At 40.7% G+C, this 25,333-nt stretch overlaps 1 protein-coding gene across 1 annotated transcript in view; it reads left to right on the forward strand.

Moving 5' to 3' along the window:
• Window positions 1-25,333, forward strand: part of TUT7 (terminal uridylyl transferase 7) — a 148,215-nt gene that overhangs the window by 111,595 nt on the left and 11,287 nt on the right. Inside the window, 14 exon segments of the mRNA XM_073633387.1 lie at window positions 1,696-1,782; window positions 3,272-3,372; window positions 4,361-4,418; window positions 8,087-8,190; window positions 8,311-8,400; window positions 8,481-8,594; window positions 12,627-12,704; window positions 13,682-13,859; window positions 15,105-15,152; window positions 15,535-15,626; window positions 16,111-16,226; window positions 20,013-20,329; window positions 21,516-21,592; window positions 23,321-23,378. Of these exon segments, the coding sequence (XP_073489488.1) occupies window positions 1,696-1,782; window positions 3,272-3,372; window positions 4,361-4,418; window positions 8,087-8,190; window positions 8,311-8,400; window positions 8,481-8,594; window positions 12,627-12,704; window positions 13,682-13,859; window positions 15,105-15,152; window positions 15,535-15,626; window positions 16,111-16,226; window positions 20,013-20,329; window positions 21,516-21,592; window positions 23,321-23,378 (1,518 nt within the window).

Below are 25,333 nucleotides of genomic sequence, written 5' to 3' on the forward strand. Positions count from 1 at the left end.
TTTTTTTTTTTTTTTTTTTTAACCTTTTGCTTTTAAAGGTAAAAAGATTTGGGGTCTTTTTGACCCCAGATCTCTCCATAAAGAGGACATGTCCCCCTTATTGCTATTACAAGGGATGTTTACATTCCTTGTATCAAGAATAAAATTCATTAAAAAAAAAAAGTTTAAAGGGACAGTGTGTAAAAAAAATTTTTTTGAAGTGCACACATACGCAGGTCACGCACACATATGTAAACAGTATTCACACCACATGTGAGGTATTGCCGTGGAAGTTAAAGCGAGAGCAATAATTCTAGTGCTAGACCTCTAACTCTAAACAGCAGAAGGTTGGAGGTGAGCTATAGCTGCTGTTTAGATAGCCAACATCCCTCAATTCAGTGAGAATACAATTTCCCCCCTTAGGGTGGGGCTTTATAGGCACAGACTGTGAAACAATATTAAAAATTCAAGTTCATTTTTTATAGTATCAAAAAGTAGTAATCGTATACAATAGGATTAGGATTATAGAAACCTGGACTATTGGGCCAGCATACATTAAACACCAGATGCAAATAGAGTGAAGAGCACACATGATGTGGACAATAAATGCTGTTTGCAATCGTGATTCCTACGCGTTATGGAGTAAACTAGACTATTTCAGAGATAATCCGATATGCAATTTAGTAACAATAATAGTCTAGAAAATATAAAAATGTACATCCATTAGATGCTGAGAAAATACGGTGGCGAAAATAAAGACTCGTCCAATTGCTGTCCACATACTTGCATGCCTGATGGTAAAATGTTGCCCAAAAAAAGCGTGGCAAAGATGACCGAATTTGGCCAGGAGATACAGTATGACGTAAAGAAAGTCCCGAGGAAATCTGATTAGTAAAAACTGAACGCAGAGCCACAAAATGCATACCGGGACCAAGATGGCGTAACTGGGGGCAAAGAGCATTGAAATAAGATATATAGAGATATAGATAATCTCCCCACCCGCTTATTGGCTCCTCTGCTGGTCAGCACCTCCGGTAGTGCGCGTACAATGACTGCCATTCGCGGGAACGAGCCGACCTGCCACAGTACAATGACAGCGGCTGGTTGGCAAGTGGTTAAAGTATTTTATCCAAAAATTTGCAATAACTGCTGTGCAAATACCGTAAAAAATTGCAGCGGTCGCCATTTTATTCCCTAGGGTCTCTGCTAAAAATTATGTTTTGGGGGTTATAAGCAATTTTCGAGCAAAAAAAATACTGATTTAAACTTGTAAACAAAGTGCCAGAAAAAGCCTGGTCCACAAGTGGTTAAGGAAACCATACATTGGCCAAGTGTGTGAGTGTACATTTTTAGATGTAACCAATTTTTCTGTGCATGAAATAAAAAATAAAACATTTGCAGTGGTGATTATTCATCCAAAGAAGGTGATAGAGTGGAAAATCTATTTGACCACCCCCCATGCTATCCTTTGACAAAAATGAAGGGCATGTTCATTTAGATTTTGGCTATATTGTCTGAGTAACGCTGAAGATTTGGTCACCAGGCAGTTGGGTAATGTTGTTGAATCTATTCAGTCATCTATCCCTTGATACTTATGATAGCAGGTTATTTATCAATTTGAATGTACTGAATTAAGTAAGTTGGCAACCATTTTTTGTTAAAAGTGAACTGTTTAAATATTTACTTGCCTTTCTTACCATTACTCTTGTCCCATAGCGGATTTTTCTCCATCGGCACTAGAGGGTAAAGCCAGGGAACATATACGGCAGGATCTGGAAGATTTTATAAGACGTGACTTTCAGGGTAAATATGCAGAAAGTACACACTCAGCACATACCGTACATTGGCTTAAATAAAAACCTGTAGTGAGAGAAATCTATTAGGGCTGCATTTGTCAACTTTTATAATTACTAGTTTCCTAGCTATATCTCACTTCTCTCACTAGATCTCAAATTAAGGCACTGACCTGAAACAAGTCTGTGGCTCAGACCATTGGCTCAGCATGAAAGACAGCTAGCAATGGTAGAATGAGGTCAGCCTCCATATGTTTTCTCTAAAACTGTACGCTGTGCATTCAGCCACTTTCTAAAATATGCTGGCTTACTATGATTTAGGGTCAACAAGTAAAGGGGGGGGGGGAAGGAGGTGGGGAAGAATTTAAATACAAAATGGGTAAATGCTTTCACGTTTTTGTCTGGAAAGCAATGAGCCTGGTATACAGCCTAATGGGCAGCGAGCATCTCAGTTACAGGACCCTTGGTGTAGTGTCGTGCAAGACTGTAACTCTCGTTAGCTCCATCAGGCTACTGTTTTGCATGGCCGCCACCTGGTGCTTTAAAGTTGACTACCCAGTAAAGTGACTGGCCTAAGATGATACACTGAGATTAAACAAATCCTCGTACATTGTTATACCTGTTTATCTGCAGTATTCTCTTCTCTACATCTGTTGAAAGTGCTGAATTATAAAGCTTGTTTGAGAGTTCAGAAAAAAGGGGGGTGTAGAGCTTGAAATTACTCTGCAGAAAAAAGGGGGGTGTAGAGCTTGAAATTACTCTGCAGAACTCAGGAGAGCTCTAAGAGCTGATTGAAGGGAAGGGACACACCCCCTGCACACAGAACACATGAACAGAGCTGATTCTGTCTGTTGGAACTCTGTTCCCGTCACTTTTTTTTTTTTTTCTGTCCAAAAAAGCTTGTCAGAAGTAATTGCTGATAGAGGAACAAAGCAGAAGAAATGATTGAGATAAGTACACACTATAGAAGGATATACTTTGAACTTTGTTCATATTTAATGTCTGGGGTTTGCAACCACTTTAACGTGTGCTCAAAGATCCATCAAGTTGATGATCTGACCTCATCTGATGCCTGTTTCAGGCCTAAAGTTCTTCAGGTGGCTGTTTGAGCTGCAGATAGTCTTCTGTTTTTAGTGGCCATCTTAGTTTGGGTTTGTTGCTGCCCACCCCTCAGTTGTATAGTTTTTGGGATACACGGAACATTAGTCTATAACATTGGAAAGAAAATGATATTTTGCAAACTGTAAAACCCTTTTTTTCTGAGCTCATTGTGGACACCCCTGTACATGAGCACACATGTGTTAACACAGTGCAATGAAATTAAAAAATGTGAAGGGACCCTTAATTTTGTAGCATTACAATTTAACGCAAAGAATATATAAAAAGATTGTGTGCAACAATTTTTATATACAGAGAATGATTTCTGATCAGGGATGTGTACATATTTGACACACAGGTTTATAGATAGATGTCTCCTTTTTTTTTTTTGTGTTCTACAGGAGCAAGACTTAACTTGTTTGGTTCCTCAAAAAATGGCTTTGGCTTTATAGAAAGTGACATGGATATTTGCCTGACATTTGATGGTCTTGAAACAGCTGAGGTATCCTTTTTATATGTACTTTGCAATTCATAGTTTTTATGTTTTGCGTTTGTATTAGATACAAATAATAGTTGATATAAAAAGTCTATAAATATATTATATATTTATCCCTATAAAAATGCCAGGTTTTTAAGATGGAAATAAATCAGACCAAGATTTGCTTCACCCTTTTTTTTTTTTTTTTTTTGCGCAATTCAATAATGTGCTGGTAACTGGAGAGGTGTTTGGAAGCAAGCTACTTCCCAGCCACCGGATCTCTTCCATCTGACAGTCTGCAGTTGCCACTGGGAGTGTGTATAAAACCACTCACTGTTAGGTCTGTATGACGTGTAGACATAGTAGTAAAAGGGTTAAAGATTTGAGTTCAATTTTAATCGAATTGTACAGGTTGTAGGTCACATTAAAGGTGTTGTAAGCCCTCGTTTTTCACCTTAATGCAATTAAGGTGAAAATCCTCTTGTAGTGCACAGCAGCCCAGACCCCCCCGTGTTTTTTTTTTTTTTTTTTTTTTTTTTTTTTTTTATTCCAGCGACATGCAGGAGCACACCATCTCCAGGCAGTGTCTTGGGCCCTGATTGGGTAGATTGATAGCAGCGCAGCTATTGGCTCCCGCTGCTGTCAATCAAATCCAATGACGCTGGGGCCCGAGTCCCGTGTCAATAGACCGCCTGCATGGGTGTCCCAAAGGAGAGCGCTTCTCCGGGGCACTTAAGAGGAGGAGCCAAGAGCGCCGCTTGGGGACCCCAGAAGAGGATGACTGGGGCCCCTTTGTGCAAAACCAACTGCACAGTGGAGGCAAGTATGACATGTTTGTCATTTTAAAAAAAACCTGAAGCTTTAGAGTCTTTTTTTTTTGTGGAAAAAAAAAAAAAAAAAAAATTCACATTTTAGAAGTAATTAAACTACATCTCATACTGTGTGTGTAATACTTTTTAGATCAACTGTATATGCTTTTAGAATGTTTATTTTTATTTTTTTATTTTTAAAGGCTCTGGATTCGATACGGACAATTGAAGAATTGGCAAGACATCTTCGAAAACATCAAGGTATATTTCTACTGGAAATAAACTCTTTGCTGGACATTGACTTAATTTTTCTAGTCCTTTAGGCTCCATTTACACCTGAGCATAGCGATTTACTGCCATTTTCAGGCATTTTTAAGGCGTTTCTGTGGCTTATAACAAGCGTTTTACAGCTTCAGGCATTTTTGTTTAGCCAATAGAAAGCACTAGTGGGAGGGGAGATTAGGGTGGAGAGCTGCTTTTTGAGCAGAAAACGAGCGACAAAAGGCAAAAGTCAGGCATTGCTATTGAAGGGCGTGAGGCCAAAAAACGTAATCTGCCAAAAGGAAGCTCCTGTACTTTTTTGAGCTTCGGGTGTTTTGCTTCAGACGTCAGAACACTCAGATGTGAACAGGGGACATTGAAATTAATAAGATTTGGCTTGTTGAGCTTTTTAGAGCTACAAGCTAGGCTGGCCATACATTATAAAATTTTCTTTTAGATTTACCAAAACCATATAATGAGGTCAAAACCTAATTTTTTTTTCAATTTGTGAAATACAATCCGGCAGGTCCCTGCATTACATAGTTGAAGGTAAATCCTAAAGAAAATTGAATAAGAAAATTGTATAATGCATGGCCAGCCTTGGTGTCGTTAACCGCTTGCCGACCAGCTCGCAGTTATATTGCGGCAAGCTGGCTCGGCTGTGCGAATCACCGTAGGTGTACGTCAGGCTCATACACTGCTTTCTGTGGGCGTGTGCCGATTGGCCAGCAGGGGGAGCCAATCAGCGGGAGAGTCCGTCAGCCGCCCGCGATCGTTCCCCGCAGAGACAGAATGGGGATCTGCCTATGTAAACAAGGCAGAGCTCAGTTCTGTCAGGATGACACAGATCTTGTCTTGCTGCTATGCAGGAAGATGGCTCTGTGTGTTATCCCAAGCAGCCCATCCCCCATACAGTTAGTAAACACTCCCAGGGAACACCGTTAACCCCTTGATAACTCTTTCCCTGCCAGTGTTATTAGTACAATGTCAGTGCATATTTTTAGCACTGATCACTTTAATAATGTCACTGGTTCCCAAAAAAAGTGTCATATGTCCGATCTGTCTGCCGCAATGTTGCAGTCCTGCTAAAAATCAGTGATCATCATCATTACTAGTAAGTAAAAAAAAATGTATAAAAATGGCCTAAATCTATCCCCTATTTTGTAGACTCTAAAACTTTTGCGCAAACCGATTAATGTACACTTATTGGTTTGGTTTTTTTTTACCAAAAATATGTAGCAGAATTCATATTGGCCTAAATTGATGAAGAAATTTTTTTTTTTTTTTTTTAATTGGGTATGTTTTATAGTAGAAAATAAACCCTTTTTTTAAATTTTTTTTTATAACGCAAAAAATTTAAATCGCAGAGGTAATCAAATGCCAGCAAAAGATCTCTATTTGTGGAGAGAAAGACATCAGTTTTATTTGGGTACAGCATCGTAATTGTCAGTTAAAGTAACATTGCCATATCGCAAAAAATGGCCTGGTCATTAAGGGGGGAAATCCTACCAGTGCTTAAGTGGTTAAAGAACTCCAGCATGGTGATTAAATCTATACTTTAGTCCTGTATGATCAGTTAACCACCTGACCTCAAAGATTTACCTCCCTTCGTGACCAGGCCACTTTTTGTGATACGGCACTGCGTTACTTTAACTGATAAATGCTTGGTCATGCAGCGCTGTACCCAACTTACATTTTTTTTTCCCCCACAAATAGAGCAAGTGGTTAAACAAAACCACTGACATGATTTTTTCAAAGTGATACTCAACGCACACTTTTTTTAATTTTACATTGTCCCTTCTATTTCTGTATATAGATGGCACTGTCATTATTTTATTTTTAATTAAATACAAAAATTCAAATCAAAGTACCTTTTTCTTTTTTTTTTCTTTTTTTCAAATCGGCATCCAGCTGTCACATGACCCAGTTCTTTCCCAGCCTGTCTGCAGGGAAATATGAGGAGGAGGAACTTTTAGTCCTCTGCTGCTGGTCGCATGTTCAAAATAAAAAAATAAAGAAACCAACCTTTGGGATACAGAGTAAAAATAAGATCAATAAACTGTTTTAAAAAAACATATTTAAAATCGGCAATAACATGGTGTGGGTGGATTTCTGCCAGTCTACAGGGTGTCATACCCCTCCAGCCTGTGTCTTAGAATAAGAGGGAGGTGAAACCTCCGTTAATCTACATGTAATATCCCACCCCTATTGTATTTAGCTGGTTAATGGGCTTGAAGGAGGAAGAGCGTGAGCTGTCATTTACCATTGTGTATACACCCACATGCGTGTCTCTATAGTCATATGGACAGCTCAGATGTTATGGAGAGGAATTGCTCAGTATAGAAACTCACTGAAAGCTGAAGATGTGCAGAGTTGTCGCCACAGCTGCAAAATCCCTAGCTGAATTGGGGACATGAACAGAAGGTGGAGATGGAGCAGCAGGCTCAACCAGAAGACAGAAAACAAATCTCATAGTGGCTGAGTATGAACAGCATGTAGTACAGCATTTTATTGATTTGTTTTTTAGGATGTAAGTTTAGTGACACTTTATTGTACACTTTGTCTAAAACTCACTGTTTTTATATCTGTGGTCATTTTCCACTGCATCATCCTCAATCCCCTGGCTCCAGGAGATCTGAGAAGCAGGGCATCACTTCCTGTTAGTGTTTTGTCACTGCTCACTGAGACTACACATCCCATAATGCCCTGAGATTTGGCGTGAGTGGGTGGAACTGTGGATGTGTGTGGGTTGGATAAAAGTGCTACTCAGTCTTTGGACTCTGCCCACCCACATTGCTGTGCTTTGCTCTCCCTCTTATTTTTTGCCAGGACATTGTTAACAGTGCAATAGTTGATGTGAATGTGATGAGGGGCGCTTCATATGTGGAGTTCACACCCTGATCTGTGAGTGAATGTGAGAGGTCATAGGTGGCGGGACAGACCAGAAGTGTGCTGGCCCATCAATCTTAATTACACAGCACAGTGGTTGGATCAGACGGAGTTTGAAACTCCTGGGTCCACCCACTGCAGTGAGGAGCAACATGATTATGTAGCCCTTGTCTTTATGAAGAACTACAGGGGATTGTACAAGATCGGTGGTCCAGGGGATAGAGGACATAATGGCCACCAGTCTTTTGAACAGGATATGAGGGGGCAGAGGGCTTTTCACTCAACAAAGAAAGCTGGGTTTCTCACAGGCATTACGACACTGCTCTGTAAAACCAGCAATTTTAAAGATAAGAGCACCTGTATACGTACGGTATGTCATATAGGTTCATCCTGGAGTTCACCTTTAAAGTGTATGTTGAGCGGTACTCAATTTACACCAAACCTAATTTTGCTCCAGAGCCTGTCCCAGAACTTTTTTTTTTTTTTTTGTAATTTACTTTATTTCTGTAGTGAGAAAATGGTTTTATTAACCCACGTGTCAACATCACCAGACTGTTCCTGTTGACATATGAAAGCCTCCAAGAGCTACATCTCCCAAAGACTATTCCTTACATATAGTAATTGGTTCACTAAAGTAGAGCATGTGCACTTTGGAAAACATATTTTCACTTGGCTTAATGAGTGCAGAGAAGAATGTTTTTTGTTTTGCCCTTTACTGGTCTCGAGACTTGTTTTTGCAAAGATTATTACAAACCTTTTTTTTTTTTTAATTTACTTAGGGCTGAGGAATATCCTTCCTATTACCACAGCAAAAGTGCCAATTGTAAAATTCTACCATGTAAGAAGTGGCCTTGAAGGAGACATCAGTTTATATAACACATTGGTGAGTATACATAGTATTTTTTTTATTTTTTTTAGATATGCACTTTCAGCTACGTAACATATGCACTAAATTTGAGGTTGGAATAAATGGAAAATGTGGTGGTTTTTTTTTTTCTCCTAGGCTCTTCATAACACTAGGCTTTTGGCATCTTATGCTGCTATAGATCCTAGAGTAAAATACCTTTGTTACATCATGAAGGTGTTCACTAAGGTACGCCTGTAATATCAACTGCATATACTATACATAACGTGGTTATTGTATAAGCGCCATAATTCTTGTTTTCTGTAAAGGTGTGTGACATTGGAGATGCTTCCCGAGGCAGTCTGTCTTCATATGCATATACTCTTATGGTGCTATACTTCCTTCAACAGAGGGATCCACCTGTTATCCCTGTTCTCCAAGAGGTAAGGCAGCTTGCATAATATATAGAAATGCCTCATATTGCCAAAAGTGCAGCCTGTGATAACTCCATGCAAAAGGAAGCAAATGAATTTACACTGTAATGGAATTTGACAGAATTTACAATGCTGAGTTAGTGTAAGTGCAAAAAAAAATCACGTATGATAGTCTGTCCCTAGCAGTAACAGGCACGTTTTCAGAGACGCATGCTTTTGAATGACAATTAGTCACGCAACTCTGTACCCAAATGAATGTATCTTTCTTAAAAAAAAAAAAAAAAAAAAAAAAAAAAAAGAAAAAAAATATAAAGCTTTCTTTTGATGGTATTTAACCACTTGCCGACTGCCTACCGCATATTTAATGCAGCAGGTCGGGCGGCCACCATGATAGTTCCCGGGAGAGGCACAACGGTGATCTGTCTATGTAAACCAGGCAGATCACCATTCTGGCAGGGGAGAAGGTGGAGGAACACCGATCTGTCTTCAACCAGTCAGACCATCCCCCACATGGTTAGCAAGCACCAGCTAGGCACATGTTTAACCCTTTGATCGCCCCTGATAATGTCTGCCAGTGTCATTAGTACAGTAACAGTGCATATTTTTAGTACTGATCACTGTATTCATGTTAGTGGTACCCAAACAATGTCCGGTGTTCGATTTTGTCTGCTGCAATGTCACAGTCCCGCTAAATATCGCTGCCATTTTATTTGGGTACAACGTCGCACGACCGCACAGTTGTCAGTTGAAATAAGTCAACTCAACGTGTTTCAACTTGTATAAAGTCTTCATCAGGGATGAGGAAGTGGAAGCACTCCTACATACATCAAAAAAGAAAGATGTGTAATGAAATTTATATTACATTTTACCAGATTGTACATGATTTTTACTATTTTCATATAACATTCAAAGAAAGTATAATGCACTTACAAAGCTGTGAATGTAACTATGTCCAGACCGACAGGTAATGGCTCAGTGGTACAGACCACGCGGTTCTCAGCCCAACCCTGACCTCTAGCCCCACAGAAGATCAATGGCTATCTTGCAGAAAGCAACAGAGGTGGCTTGCTCGCATTCACTGAATTGAATCAAAGCATAGGGACACCTTTTAACTGATCCATAACATTTTTTGAAAGGTATTATGATTTATAGCTTTTTGTGGACATTTATCAATTATAAGAATCGGGAGGAAAGTGTTTTTTAAATAAATTTGAAACAAGCATCCAATAAAATGTATCAAGTCTAACAATACACAAATAAAACATATCTAATGGTCAGGTAAGAGGCCACAAAATATCTGGATTGAGCTGGATGGTAGATAACTACAGCAAAAGGAGAGCAATCTTCTATAAATCAAACAAGAAAAAGAGCTGTAGAGGGACATTCAAAGTTTACATTTTGTTGAGGGCTTTTTCATACTCGCATCCAGCATGGGTTGACAGCATGGACTCAATTGACTGAATGTGGGAAGGGAGGGATTAGATAGATAGAGATGCAAGTCTGCTTGATTGCCCCCAGCAGATCGCTGGTGCCATGCAGGTCTCTTGCAGACCTGTCAGTGTATCTGTGTACCCATACATACCATATGGGCAGGAAGAAATCGGTTAGCTACCACGGTTACTCTCCACAGCACCGTGGTAGTTCATTGAGAACTACAAGCTGACAACCGCAAAAGATGTCAGGCTTGTAGTTCATTCACACACAGCTGGAGGGAGAGCAACGGGCAGTGGGTGCAGAATTGGGAACCTGTTCCACCCTAAAAACGGGTGGAACATGTAACCTGTTCCCTCAAGGTGAACTTATCCTTTAATGCTATAGAACAACTTTAAGCAATATGAATAAATGCTGAAGATTGTGAGCACTCCTTTCAGTGATAAAGCAGAATTAAACCTTTCTGGCTAGCACAGCCGTATTTGCACATTATGGCACACTTTTTTTTTTTTTCCTCCCAGTGTACCCCCTCTGCCAGTGAGACTCCCATGCTTTCCTTGGTCACTTCTGCTATGTTCACCTGGTTATCTTCAGGTCTGAAGTTGTCAGCCATCTTGATTGATGATCCTGGAGTGGCGTAACTTCCACGCATGTGTGTGGGAGTTAGTTCACCCCACCCAAAGCATGCTGAGATTGTATATTGAGCTGTGCATGCTTCGCTCAGTGTTCAATCAGAAGCAAATTGCTGGCGGGCAGGAAATTGGCTTTTATTACAGAAAGGATATAGCATTTCCTCTGCAATATGTCTACCTGCTAGTTTTGTTTTTTTGTTTTTTTGTTTTTTTGTTTTTTTGTTTTTTTGTTTTTTTGTTTTTTTGTTTTTTTTGTTTTTTTTGTTTTTTTGTTTTTTTTGTTTTTTTGTTTTTTTTGTTTTTTTGTTTTTTTTGTTTTTTTGTTTTTTTTTTTTGCCTTTAGTTCCACTTTAAATGCTTTTTCTCAACCAAAGCTTTCACTGGACTGCTTAGCCCATTACAGGGCATGGAGAAATAGGACTGGCAGGATCAATAGGTAACTGGTATTGGGTGGGGAGGCTCCAATAAACATCTGTGTTAATGCGAAGCGGTATTCTTGGTGAAAGTAGAAATGCACCTTTCCCTAGACCAGGGGTCTCCGAACTTTCTAAACAAAGGATTAATTTACTGCTTTTCAGTCTTTAGGGGGTGCCGAAACTGTTGTCAAAATGTCTCAGGCTTGGTGGTCAGTGGGATTTAAAAAATGTGGTCAGTAGGAGGAATAGTACCCTATCATTGGTATTAGTGGCAGGAACAGTGCATCATCGTTTGTGTCAGTAGGAGGAATAATTCCCAACTGTTTCAGTGAAATGGTGCCTCAATATTGCTGTCATTAGAAGAAATAATGCCTAAAGGGTTGGACAAAGGCAAGCAAAGGGCCACAGTTTGGAGACCCTTGCCCTAGACTCTGATAAATTGTTTTAATATGGCCCTCCTTTGAAAACTTTCTACGGCCCTAAATTAACGTTCTGCAGTTGCAAAAATAATTCAGGTTTATATACATATCTTTGCATAAATGTTTAGTCCCTCTGTACTTTTCTGCATTTTGCAGTGAAGCCTAGAAGTAAAACTGATTCTGTGATTTGTCGCTATTCCACAAAAACGAGTCCATTATGTTGTGAAACCTACATATTGGTCTTGATATTTTTAAATAAATTGGGTTCAAGTCTTGAATTTACTGCCCTTCTGTGAAATCTCCTAAGTAACATGCATGCAATTAATGTCACATTTTAAAGTTAAACCCTTTTTTTCTGGGATTGCCCAGCTTTTGATAAAGAACCTATATCATAACAAGCAGCATCTTGAAAATCTTGAAAATCAAGTAGCTCATCAGATAGTTTCTAGGATATTTCTTTGGAGAAGTAAAACACTACATCATATGGAGGAATGCCAGCAATGTCCAACACTCTGAACACAACACCTCCACCATGAGGCACGGTGCTGGTAGCAACATGGGTATGCTTTTCATTTTTGTCAGGGGCTGAGAAACTGGTCAGGATTGAGAAGGTGTCTGAATCCAAATACAGGTCAAAAGCTTATGCTTTTAATTGCAGTGAAGTTTTTTTTGGTGATTGACTTGTTGACGGACAAGCTAAAAATCCAGTTATATAAACTTGAAATCCCTTGTTCTTGTACTACTGATTGGAAGTTAACACGCGCACAAGTTTCCCTTTTTTAATTTCTATTTTGAACTGAATAAATATTTTTACAAGGTAAGGGCTCACATACAGTATGCTTCAATATATGGCCAGCCTTAGACTGCTCCTGCAGTCTTCTGGGACTTTTTCCAAGAGGACAGGGATGGACAGTACAAGCTGACCTAGTCCTCTCCTAGATGAGAATTGTGGGAGTGGGTACCTGCTCCCAGAAAAACAAAAAACTAATTTTGATTAGAAAGGAGAGGAAGGATGATAAGTGGAACTTTCACTTTCAAGAGAAGGTCTGTTTTTAATTTGACATTTGTGTAAAGGCTAATGGTGTGTGGTGTATTTTTTTTTTTTTTTTTTTTTTTTTTTTTTTTCTTCTCCCTGTATTCTAGATTTACCTAGATTCCCATATGCCTGAAATACTTGTTGATGGCTGGAATGTCTACTTCTTTGACAAATTGGATGAGTTGGTAAGAGTTGAAGTCTGTAAACTATGCTTTAATCCATATTAAAAATTAGTGTTAACTGGTTTTGGAAATTAACAAAATGTTCAAGTCTGCATATGCTTTGTGATTTTGTACACTTGCCCCAGCCCCCCCCAAGAGAATTTCGTTTTCTCTACACTTATTGCTTGTAAATGCGTGCCAGTTCTTTAGCTTTAGTGTTTTACAAAGTGTAGTAATTTTTCAGCAATCAAATTAGAAGGTAATGAGCCGAAACTGGAGAGTAGGTGCAAAGGAGAAACTGAATGGAGAACAAAGCTTATGCAGAGAAGGAAAGGATAGCAAAAACTGAAAAATGGTTACTGGGGAGAAGGAGAGAAGTGGACTCTGGGCACAGAGTGCAATTGGGAATCGCGACTGAAGAGCAAGTGGAGAGTAGGAGTAGAGTAAGCGGATGCAGATGAGAGGGTAGCTCATGGCTTCAGAGAGGGAGGAAGAGAAACGAGGAAAGTAAAAAGTAGGTACTTCCCCCAGTAGTGTGCATCCCCCCCCCCCCCCCAAGCTGGAGGATGCCACAGATCCCTGATTCACTGCTTGCAGGTATTGGTGGCCTTCCAAAGAAAGCAGGAGCGGCCAAATCATGAATAGTGTGTCAGTGGGGAAACCTGCCTGAAGTGTATAAAAAGGTAGCGACAAGAGACGAGACGTTTCTGGTAGCTACAGTTCTTGCTATTTACTGCTGAGAGAGGCTTCTCAGATTTTACAAAGTGCCACACCATCTTAAGTGGACTTGTGCCCTTTGTGTTGGCTAGTGTTGTCCTCTCCAAACTGGAGGGGGTTGCACTTTGCATCATGGGGTCACTACTTCTCTCAAGACACCTTCTCTACCCCTGCCTAGGGATAGTGGAGGGTTGCTATAAACTAACCTTCTATCCATTCTATAGATTTTTTTTTTTTTTTTCTATGGTGTGTTTAATCCTTTTCTTTTTTTTTTTTTTCTTAAGCCAAAGTACTGGCCAGATTATGGAAAAAATAAGGAGTCTCCTGGTGAACTATGGCTGGGGCTTCTTCGTTTTTATACTGAAGATTTTGATTTTAAAGAACATGTCATTTCTATCAGAAGAAAAAGCTTGCTAACCACTTTTAAAAAGCAGTGGACTTCCAAATACATAGTCATTGAAGGTAAAAACTCAAATTTAAACTTGCATGGGGTTTTTAGCTTGACAAACTCATGTGTGCTTTCTACCCTTTTATATTTATAAAGGCTAGAGGGCCTCTCTGTCTCAGGCTATGTGCATGAAACCCTTTACTGTGGCTCCCTTGACTTTACTGGCAAGAAGCTGCAAAGGAACACTGCAATTGCAGCTGACAGTTGTAATAAAACAAATGCTATAGCAAGAGTGTGAGCCCTCTGTTATAAAAGGGTGGATATGTTATGGAGGATAACAGGTAGAGCCAAGTTCTTCACAAGGCAACCCAAGCAAGGGGTCAAGAGCCCGGAAGGTGTTAAGGCCTGGCTACAACCTACAGACTCCTATTGCACACCATTGGGATAGTGCCGTTAAAGCTAGGCATCTGTTTGTCACTTCACAAGGGAAAGATGCATTGGTAGGCAGTTGGTGTTGGATTGGGCCATGTCGGTACAGATAGTGGAAATGGGACGCCCTTAGTTCCTGTTGTAGTTCTTATCAATATCGGTTTAAGGGATGGGGTAGCCAACCTCCCACTCTTGGCTGGGACTCCATTCTACCTAAAAGGGTTAGTTCTTTACCAAAAAGGTGTCTGTAGATAAAAATAAAATTGTACATCTTTGCCGAAAGTTGGATACTGCCCTTGCTATATGTAGGCCATGTAAGCAAAGCTGAAAAACTCCCAGATCTGGCATCCTGTCCTACCATGTTGCTAAGACACACTCACTCACTGCTCACCCTCACCATCAAAAAGGTAAGCTCTGAAGCCCCCGCACATGCGTGGTCTACAAACTCTTCATCACAGTGTCTCTGAGCTCAGAGCTACTGAGACAGGAGCGAGCACATACAAGGGGGTTTGGATCAGCTGGGATTGTCCTAAGACAGCATGACGCAAGACAGCATGAAGCATTCACTGACAGTTTTGTGGCCAGACTTTTAGTGGTATGTGAATGGCCTACACTTATAGCAAGGGCATTATTTAACGTTGGTCAAAGCTGCATAGTTTTTATCTGCAGGCACCCTTACCTGCATAGGCAGTTTTTTGGTAAGGGTGAACTTTTCATCGGTCTCTGGTCAAAGGGTAAACAAGTTCACTAATGCCATTTTAAACTAGAAAGTCTTAACATTAAACGGTCAAATTCATTTTAAAACGATTTCCCTCTAAGGTGTTCTACTTTTGTAGTGAAAAAGGCTCTTGTACAACCGTACTAACTTTGTTTTTCTGTTTTGCATATAGATCCTTTTGACCTAAATCACAATCTGGGTGCTGGATTGTCGCGAAAGAGTAGGTGTCCATAAAATATGCATAGTGTATTTTACTAAAGTTTTTTGCATTTAAAAAAACTAGAAAATGTATATAGACAACTGCGATGAACTTATATTAAAAAGGATATCTAGGATTTATAGTTTGAAACCATCTGTGACCGTCCTAGCCCTTTCCCATCCCAGTGTAAACGAAAACTGCAAGTAGAATTAGGGATACTAACATTGTCCACTGATGGGGTGGTGCATTATCCCCTTTAGCAACTTTATTACATGGTTGGAATCTTGTATTTTCCAATAAAGTCATAATTCCATGTTTATAACTTATTAATGTTGATAATCATTTCCATCACGGACAGTGCTTTACTTAATTTTTTTTTTGGTCTCTCTATTCCTTTTTGCAGTGACTAATTTTATAATGAAAGGTTTTATCAATGGAAGGCGGTTATTTGGCACCCCAATGAAAAATTTTCCAAAAGAATATCGCTCTTCAATGGTAAATATATTTGACTTGGTGACCATGTTAGTATAGTATTCGACGTTTAGTACTGGGTGAACTCCTAGCAAAAGCTTCTTCTGTTTGCTACAAAATGACAGATACTTTTAGATCCTTTTCACACTGAGGTGGTTTTCAGGCATTTTAGCTCTAGAAATGGCGCCTGAAAACCGCCGTCCATTCCCTTCAGTGTGACTTTTCACACTGGGGCGGTACGCTTGCGGGATGTTGGGAAAAGTCCTGAAAGCAGCATCTTTGGGGGTGGTTTGGGAGCGCTCTATTTAGCGCTCCCTAAATGCCCTTACCATTGAAATTAATGGGAAGCGCCACAACACCGATGCTTTTCATCCCTTTGGGGTGAAAAGCGCTGCTTAAACAGCGCTAAAGCAGCCCCAGTGTAAAGGGTCTTAGTCTGTTGTATTTGCCATGCTTGTCCCTCAGGATAGCACATAATGTGTTTTGAACAATTTTTTTGTTTCCATAGGAGTATTTCTTTGATCCAGATGTACTGACTGAAGGTGAACTTGCTCCCAATGACAGATGTTGTAGAATCTGTGGCAAAATTGGACACTTTATGAAAGACTGCCCTATGAGAAGAAAGTAAGTCGCCTTGTTGCACAGTTCTTGTATATTGGTGTGTGTGTGTGTGTATATAATGACCCTTGACACTAGCACCAGTCCCTGCTGCGGTTTATGTACTACTTAACAGAATTCAGGGTAAGCACCTTTTACACAGAGTTCCCAAAAAGTTTGCTATGCACCAGTAACCACTGAAATCCATAAACGAGCACCTCGAGCGAAGGAGATCAGTCTGTGTGTGTGTGCGCGTGTATTTCTATTAGAGCTATTACTGTGACGACGTTGCATGATATTGGGATGATAGGTCAGAAGACAGGTACTGGGAAGACTTTTTCCGATGTTTGCGTACTTTGGAACAACTATTAATAGTTGTGAACACGCTGGTATACGTAGCAGGTTCAAAGCACAGCGGAATCATATGGGTTGCTAATAAGTATGAGCCCCGACGTGTTCGCACAGCCCACGTGCAGAGCCCGACAGGAAGTTGGCGCTGCGCTAATCACAGGCAGTGAGACATTTACCCAATACGCGACTGCAGAGATCGGGAAATGTCTCACTGCCTGTGATTAGCGCAGTGCTGACTTCCTGGCGGGCTCTGCGCGTGGGCTGTGCGAACACGCCGGAGCTCATCCTTAGTTGCTAATAGTTTTCATTGTGATTAGGTAGAGCAATTACTATGGAATGTGCGATGCACATAACTCAGTTTTCAGTTTACTTTAGCCAGATTAGTAAAATATTAAATTTAAATAGGTGTATCTAGAACAAAAATGGTGTTTGTATGAATGTATCAACCAGGTTGCATCAACAACCTGGTTGTTAGGCTACTACAGTATGTAAAGTAAAAATTCTACCTAAAGCGGTATTAAACCCCAAACCTAAAATTTTATATACTGCAGCTGAACAATCATTAGATGTGGTGGCTGCATTAGTTTTCTTATAGGCTTTCCCCCTCTGTTTTCACAAACAAATTGAAGCCAAACTCTAGCTCACACTTTGTAATCATTTGCAGCAAACTTTTTTTTTTTTTTTCCCCTTTCTTATGATAAAGGTCTTCCATGAATAAATAAAAGCTGATCATTGCAAGCACCCCTGTCAGTGTTTGGTTTTATCTCATCCCTGTAAATTGATACATCTGTAGGACCATTTTTTCTTTTGAAAAACCGACTTGCTGGTTAAATCATCAGATGAAAATAAAAAGAAATATGCAATATGTTTGGATTTAATACTGCTTTGAAAAATAGAACTATAATCAATCATATGTGCACAAATTAAAGCTTATCTAAACCCCAAACCAGAAATGTAATCAAACCTTATCAATACTTGGATGTGGTGGCTGCATTTGTTTTTTTTTTTTTTTTCTTTATTTTCTTTTCCAACTGGTAATCCTGAAAATAATGCCCTTCCTGTCCCACTCCAACGTAGCTATATGAAGGGAGCTGTGGTTGCCACCCAGGCTACTGTCTTGATGGGGATTATAAAAAAAAGTCTATTTCCATTACATGTGGAGCAGAGGGACTGTTTGCGCTTTTAGTTTAAGTCACTGGACTAGAAAAGTAAAATTTTAAGTGGTTATAAAGGCTAAAGGTCTTTAACCTTAATGCAATCTCTGCATTAACATAAAAGCCCTTTTCTGTGTAGCTCCCACAGCCCCCCCCCCCCGAATACTTGAGCCTAATCTCAGTCCAACGCTGTGCACAAGAACAGTGGCTTTCTCTCATGGGCCCAGAGACAGCAGTGGGAGCCATTGTCAATCACAGCCAGTGAAAAGGCAGCCAGCCCACATGCGTGCTCTCATAGCAAACCACTTGCTATGGTTCGCAAGTGGGGGGGGGAACCCGGAGCACCGGTGGCTGACCTGAAGAGAGGCGGTTTGGGGCTGCTCTGTGCCACCTCCTGGGCCTTTAAGAGCTTCTAAATGCTGGGAGGTGAAGGCAGGCGTTCAGGTAAAGTGACCGCTGTGATTGGCTGTCACAGCAGTCACAAGATCAGAAAGCTCCAGATCGCAAGTGTGCTTTTGGTAGCTTTTCAGGTACGCCTGTGACTGTGCTGGGAGCGCGCGCTCTCTGCACAGAAACCCATTTACATGAGGCCGCATGTATTCGCCATGTCGGCGAGAAGTGGATAAAGAAGAATGTGTTTTACAATCAATTTTAAAGATTTATTGTTTTTAATCTGATTTTCGTGTCTAATGGTTATGAAGTTCAACCTGCCCCCTCCTGCCAAGGCCAATCTGACAACAGCTTTCATGGAGATAAAAACGTGAAAATATAAAAGGTTGCGCTCATAAACAAAGTAATTGTCAAAAAAAGAAGTATCAACTAGTGAATAGAGTTCAATAAACAAGTGTCCATGTGTATCCAAAAATTATTCCATTGGTATTCCACCAACTGGATGTGCTATCCACTGTTCCCAGTGATAATAAAGTATAACAATCCAAATGAAAATTTAAATTGGCCTCTTACCAACTCCCGATGAGCTCTAGATTATAAGAGATCAAACGCATGAGGCAAGTAAATGCCGGATGCCTGGCCACATCCTGTGTGTTTCCTGACCTCCAAGATGGAGGGATCTGGCAGCTCCCAGCTCAGCGTCCCAACACCTCTCACTCTGGACCCTGGCTCCACACTGACACTGTATTCCACAACTTCTCAGCACAGCTTGCCTAACTCAGGATGATCACTGTGCTTCACTCAGGTGTGTGCAGGATAAGGGAACACAGAAAGTAGGCTCATCGCATAGTATGTAAAAACAGAGTGTTTGTTTAAGCTAAAATATGCTTTTACAACAGAAATAATAATTTTGGGCAGTAGCGAGGATGATCCAGCATTGAGATCCCCCAACAAATCTGGATGCTGTGACATGAGCATTCAGATTTATTGGTGATCTCCATGCGCTCTACTGCCTAATATCTCTGTTGCACGTGCATAATTTAACTTGAACCCCCTGTTTTTAGATATTATGCGATGAGCCGCCTTTCTGTGTTCCCCTATCCTACTCACACACCTGAGTGAAGCACAGTGATCATCCAGAGTGAGGCAAGCTGTGCTGGGACGCTGTGGAATATTTATCTCCAGTTAATACTGCTTGTTTTGTTTTTTTTGATAAGTTTTCTTTGTTTGAGACAGCGCAACCTTTTATATCTTCGTTTTTTTTTTTGTTTTTTTTTTTTTGTTTTGTTTTTTTTTCATTACCTCCTTGTATCCAAGGAGTGGTAAAAGTGCAGCAGTCTACACTTATAATTAGCGCAAGATTTTCACACATTTATTTTTTGGTGGAGATGGCTGATTCATATGTGCAGCTTGTCTCTCCTGTGAGCACTTTCCACAGACGAGCAGCAGGAATTAGAATGAAGAGTATGAAAATTCTCCCCCCGCATTACTCTTGCCACTGCTTGTCTGTGAAAAGTGTTCCCAGCCGAGACAAGCTGCGCTAATGAATCGGCAGTCTCCTTCAAAGCTTTTCTTGTATTGGCGGCTTCAGGAGGGGAAAGGGGCAAGTTGGACCTCGTAATTATGGTTAGATATATATTGGTAGCATGGAAACAAAAGTACTACATGCATTTTCACCATAGGAAACAGAACTGTACAGAAAATGCCAGTTGAAGATCTATCATTTTTTGTTGCTGAAATATTTTTAGGCTGAAAAATGAAAGCTAATGTGGCCAACTCAGTTGACTGAAAGCTGCAATATGTTGCATTTTTGTTCATGGTTTTAAATATACTTTAGTTTAGCATGTTGAACTTTATAATCAGTCCTAAACTTGACATCTCACATGGCTCCCCACTTTTTTTTTTTTTTTCTAACTAGAGTTAGAAGGCGTAATCCTGAAAATGCTGCAAACCAAAGATACCCAGACAAGAGGCCGCAAAGAAAAATTGAGGACAAGGAAATGAGTATCCAGGGAGGTGGTGTGAGCATAGATGGAAGAGAGCTACATACAACTCCACGAAAAGCACAGCAAGGAACATGGGGCAACAATGAGCCCTGCAAAGATAGGATACCTAGATCTGGCTCTGAAAAGTGGAGAAGACAAGATGACCGAGAGCTTAGGGAAAAACGCTGTTTCATTTGTGGACGGGAGGGCCACATCAAGAAAGAATGCCCTCAGTATAAAGGGGCAGCAGGTGAGTGACTCATTGTGGCAAAGTCATAGCTTTGCCCTCCCACCTCACTTTACTAAATGGCATGGCTGGTTTCACTGCTACTTTTCTGCCAGTAAGTTGCGCAGGATTACACTTTTGTGACATTCATCTGCTACTTGAGGACTAATGCATTTAGGGCTTTCATAGTAATCTGTCTTGTCTGTGTGTAGCTGATAGCCAGATATGACTGATCATACATCCACCACCTATGGTCTAGATATTGGTAGGATCAAGGGAAATGTGTAAAGCGAGCCACAAGTATGTACTAATATATATTCCTTGTATAACCATATCCACGGACTTTAAATCATCCCTCACAATTGAGAACTACAGATATATGGACATTAAACATGCATCTGTTATCAGCAGACAGTGAAAGGTCCAAGTCACACTAGCAATCCTGTCACTGGCAGTTGCTCTTTAGCATCGGGATTTGGTAAAAGCATACCAAAAACTTGCCTGCTTATACTTGTCACTACTTTGCTGGCGAAAAATATTCTGCAGTTCTTCAGTGAAACAGTATGATCAAGTGAATGTTCCATTTAGCAATTCTTTTGCTGGCGAGTTTCTGCTTGTAACAGAAGATTTAAGGTCATATCATGTGGGGGGGGGTTACAACAACTAACAAATACTTGCGAGCAGTCCTTGCACATGTGTAGGTATTCAGGTCTTTCCAGCAATGAAGTACAGAGCTCTATACAGGCTGCCCTTCTCAAACCTGTTCATAATTAACATGAAGCCCTTTGACGGGACAACTAAACAGCCACTGTACTACTCTGGGGAGGGGGGGGCTTGTGTGTCAGGTATTTTTTTTTTTTTTTTCTTTGCTGTTACAGTAATGATTACTGTAACAGCAATGTGTTTAACTCATGAACTGGTGTCATTCATAAGTTGTGATCTGTGATTGGCCCACAGCTATCACATGGTACAGGGTGCTGTGATTGTCCCAGGTTCCATGTGATAGCTGTGGGCCAATCACAGCATCACAATATGAAGCACAGCTGTTAAGAATGTGTTTCATTCATAACAATTTGTTTACATTGTGATCATGTGATTGCATAGCGGTGTGCCAGTGCACATGTGATGGGCGACTGTACAGATAAGTGGTTAAGCATTCTACTGTATTACAATGTTTTTCTGACTTCTGTGTATTTATTTTCAAATACAGGGAGCCCCAAGTCTGATATCTTGTATGGATCGCCATCTGCAGCCAGTCCTCAGAAACCACAGACACGATTTATCCCGGTAAGTGGGAAATCGGCCAAATTGCAGTTGGTTAACCCCCTCCTTGCCCAGCCCCGGCATCCTTTTTAATAGGGTCTGCATGTATGGGGGGCAGAAACAATTGGCTATCGTGTGACCACTGTAATTGGCTATCACAGTGGTCTCATTATCAAAAGCCAGTCCCGCCAGCTACAGTTTATTGGTGAGATCTGTCTGACAGCTCGGTCTGTATGCTGTAAGCACAAACATTGTATGTTATTATGGTCCATGTCAAAAGAGATCACACAAATACTGAAGTACAACATTTATTAAGTAATTACAGATGCAGATAACAGAAAATATAACAAGAATACTTAAAGACGCTGTTTCGCACCATTCAGACAAATGCATAATAGCAAACTGAGGACGAGACTGAATGTTTGAAAGTTGTAACTGGAATTGTGTGTAAGGAATGGCCAACTCTCCTTGCAAGCAAAATTACCTTTTAAGGATCTGGTCCGTTTCTAGTAACATTCCTTTGGTATGAGTCAGCTACGATAACCAGGATATTTAAAGGCTTTCTTATTTATTTGTGAGGCAACTAGACAACCTATAATAAGGAAGTATGAAATGTGCAATTTTTCCATCACCCAGTGATGCATATATGCAGTGTCTGGGCGGTAAAGCATACCCTTTTTGCTGCTGCACTTACTGTATGCATATATTGCTGCCGCACATATGTATGTGTTATATGGACAGCAACAGATTAAACACATACATATGTACATCTTGTACTAAAAAAGTTGAAATCGAATTTTTTTTTTTTTATATTGGAAATTGAGCCAAAACTTTTTTTTTTTTTTTTTTTTTTTCAAAATAGCCAAAAATGAAAAACGCTGTAAATTAAACGTGAGTTACTGCATTTAACCACGTTTAATAAGCGTTTGGTGCTTGAAATGCCTCTAAACTTCACTTCTAAACCCATTTTTTTGCATTCCAAAAAAGCCTCAACTTCCTAGAAACGACTATGCACCCCGGTTCACACAGGGGCGGCACGACTTGCAGGTCGCCTCACCGAGGCGACCTGCACACGACTTCCACGGCGACTTGCAAAACGACTTCTGTATAGAAGTCTATGCAAGTCGCCCCCAAAGTAGTACAGGAACCTTTTTCTAAGTTGGAGCGACTTGTGTCGCTCCTATTAGAACGGTTCCATTGTACAGAACGGGAGACGACTTGTCAGGCGGCTAGGTCGCCTGACAAGTCGCCCCTGTGTGAACCGGTACTAAACGAACCTGTGTACATGTACTGATAAGACAACATAGAGGAGAGTTCAGGAGCAGTTGAAAAAAATGCCCAACTGCTTCTAAACGTCCGTTTAGCAGCAACGGTATACATGAGGCCTAAAATAATGCCCAACTGCTTCTAAACGTCCGTTTAGCAGCAACAGTGTACATGAGGCCTGAGTAATGACAGGTTATAAACCTTTGCCGGGTTTTTCCCAACTGTGTACAAGTTGGAAAGATTTCCCTTCACTTTCTGCTTTTGGTGACGAGTTCCTTCCTTCCTATTCTATTTAATGTGATAACTTGGTAACCTCTTGCCGCCCAAGTAACGTGTATTTGCAGCGACAAAGGGGGCAGGCTTTCATACCCACACGCTACACACATGCATCCAGGGCTGGCAGTGGTTTCTGTGCCAAGAGTAGATGTTTTAGGTTTTTATTCATTAATTGTGTATATGTTACAGAATGTATTTATTGCATTTTAGGTAGTACCATCACATGATGATAGGAAAAAACAAAAAATGTCTTTCACTCCTCAGTCAGGTGAGTTGAAACTATGGTTATCCCAAAAAGCACCCTGTGCTTTAGCTGTAAATGACCAACTATGAACTATTTTTCTGTGCAGTTTTAAAAGTAATTTTTAGAAGTTGCTTACAGCTGCAGTGTTTTCAATGCTATATAATGGCGTTATGTCAAATTATGCCTCTTATCTTGGACTTGAATATAACCAAATGAATGTCAGGTGTTCTTTAAAGGAGAAATCCAGCCATAGCCCGTTTGGTTGGACTTTTCGTATAGCTCACAGGGATGCAGTTAGTTTTGCACTCCTGTGACCCGTTTTCAGCAGAGAGCGGGCTGAAGTCCGCTCTGACGTCACGGATTTCAGTCCAGGCATCGCATCATCCCGACACTGAAAGTCTGGATCTGCCGGGTGCCTGGACTGACACCTGTGTCAGCCTCTCAGCGAGCTGCTGAGACGGCAGCTCCCTGCCTCTCCACAGCTCAGCGCTCCATAGAGCGAGGAGGAAGCAGAGCGCTGTGACTGACAGTCAGCAGCTCTCTGCTCAGGGAACTGTGAAAACCGAGCCATAGCTGATGTTCGATCGCTCAGTTCTCAGTGCCGGGGACCGATGCTGCATCCACCTAGGTAAGTATAAAACTGAAATTTAAAAAAATGCTTTACTTTTCTTTTAAATTAAATTTGTGTTCTCAGTTATCACATACAGTAGTATTTTGGGCAGAAAGGGGCAGTAATGAGCAAAAAGACAACTAGTTTGTTGGACTTGATAAGTTGTCAAGAAAATTCCAATACATCTAGCACCTATCTGTGTAAGATTATTTTAGTTTGCAGCATGCCTTCAAATTAAATTTATTGTAAATGTTTTATTAACCACTTCAGCTCTGGAAGGTTTACCCCCCCCCCTTCATGTCCAGGCCATTTTTTGCAATGCAGCAATGTGGTACTTTACCTGACAATTGCGTGGTTGTGCGATGTTGTACCCAAATTTGTTTTTGTTTTTTTTTTCCCACAAATAGGTTTCTTTTTGTGGTGTTTGATCACCTCTGCAGTTTTCTTTTTTATGCTATAAACAAAAAACTTTTTAGGCCAATATGTATTCTGCTACGTATTTTTGGTAAGAAAAAAAAAAAACCCAATAAGCGATTGGCTTGCACAAAAGTTCTAGCGTCTACAAACTATGGGATATATTTATGTAATTTTTTTTTTTTTCTTTCTCGAACATCACGGGACACAGAGCCTCAGTAATTATGGGTTATATAGGTATCACTAGGTGATTGGACACTGGCACACCCTAACCAGGAACTTCAACCCCCTATATAATCCCTCCCCTTGCAGGGATACCTCAGTTTTTACGCCAGTGTCTTAAGTGTTGGACGTGTAAAGAGGTCCCGTGCTGAGCTCCAAAGGGATTATCCTATATCTTATATTGGGGCAAGCCAGGCGAACCGGATCCATTTCAAAGTGTCTTTTTCTAGGCCGAATTGGATGGTACCCGGGCCTCGTGTCTGAAGAAACGAGGTTTTATCTGTAACGTTTCCTCTTTTTAGAGAGCTGGACCCCGCATATCAGAAAATGGTTTTCTATCCTTATTTCTGGCCGGGTGCTTTACAGGCCCAGAACTGTAAATCCCCCTATTCATAGAAGGCCCCAGTCTCTGAAGGTTTTTTTCAAACGGAGCCCACCGTGAGAGGTGAAGATTGGGTCTGTATAACAGAACCCTGCGGCTGGATGAAGTAAGGGAGATTCCACAGAATTTTTTAATTCTAGCAGGTTTTCTCCTTTAAAGTAAATGCATGCTATGCCTACTGTCGCCACCGGGGGGCTGCCAAGAGCACATACCTTCACATGCTGACGTCTGTCTCAGTGTTTCCACGCTGCACAGCTCCTCCAGCCGGCTCAGGTAGGATGGGATGGGGGGGCTCTCCTTAGGGATATCTCCCCCCAGACTAGGGGGAGGCTGCAGGTGGTCTGTAAGGCA

The sequence above is a fragment of the Aquarana catesbeiana genome, linkage group LG01 (genome assembly GCF_042186555.1).
Source record: "Aquarana catesbeiana isolate 2022-GZ linkage group LG01, ASM4218655v1, whole genome shotgun sequence".
In the NCBI taxonomy this organism is placed as follows: Eukaryota; Metazoa; Chordata; class Amphibia; order Anura; family Ranidae; genus Aquarana; species Aquarana catesbeiana.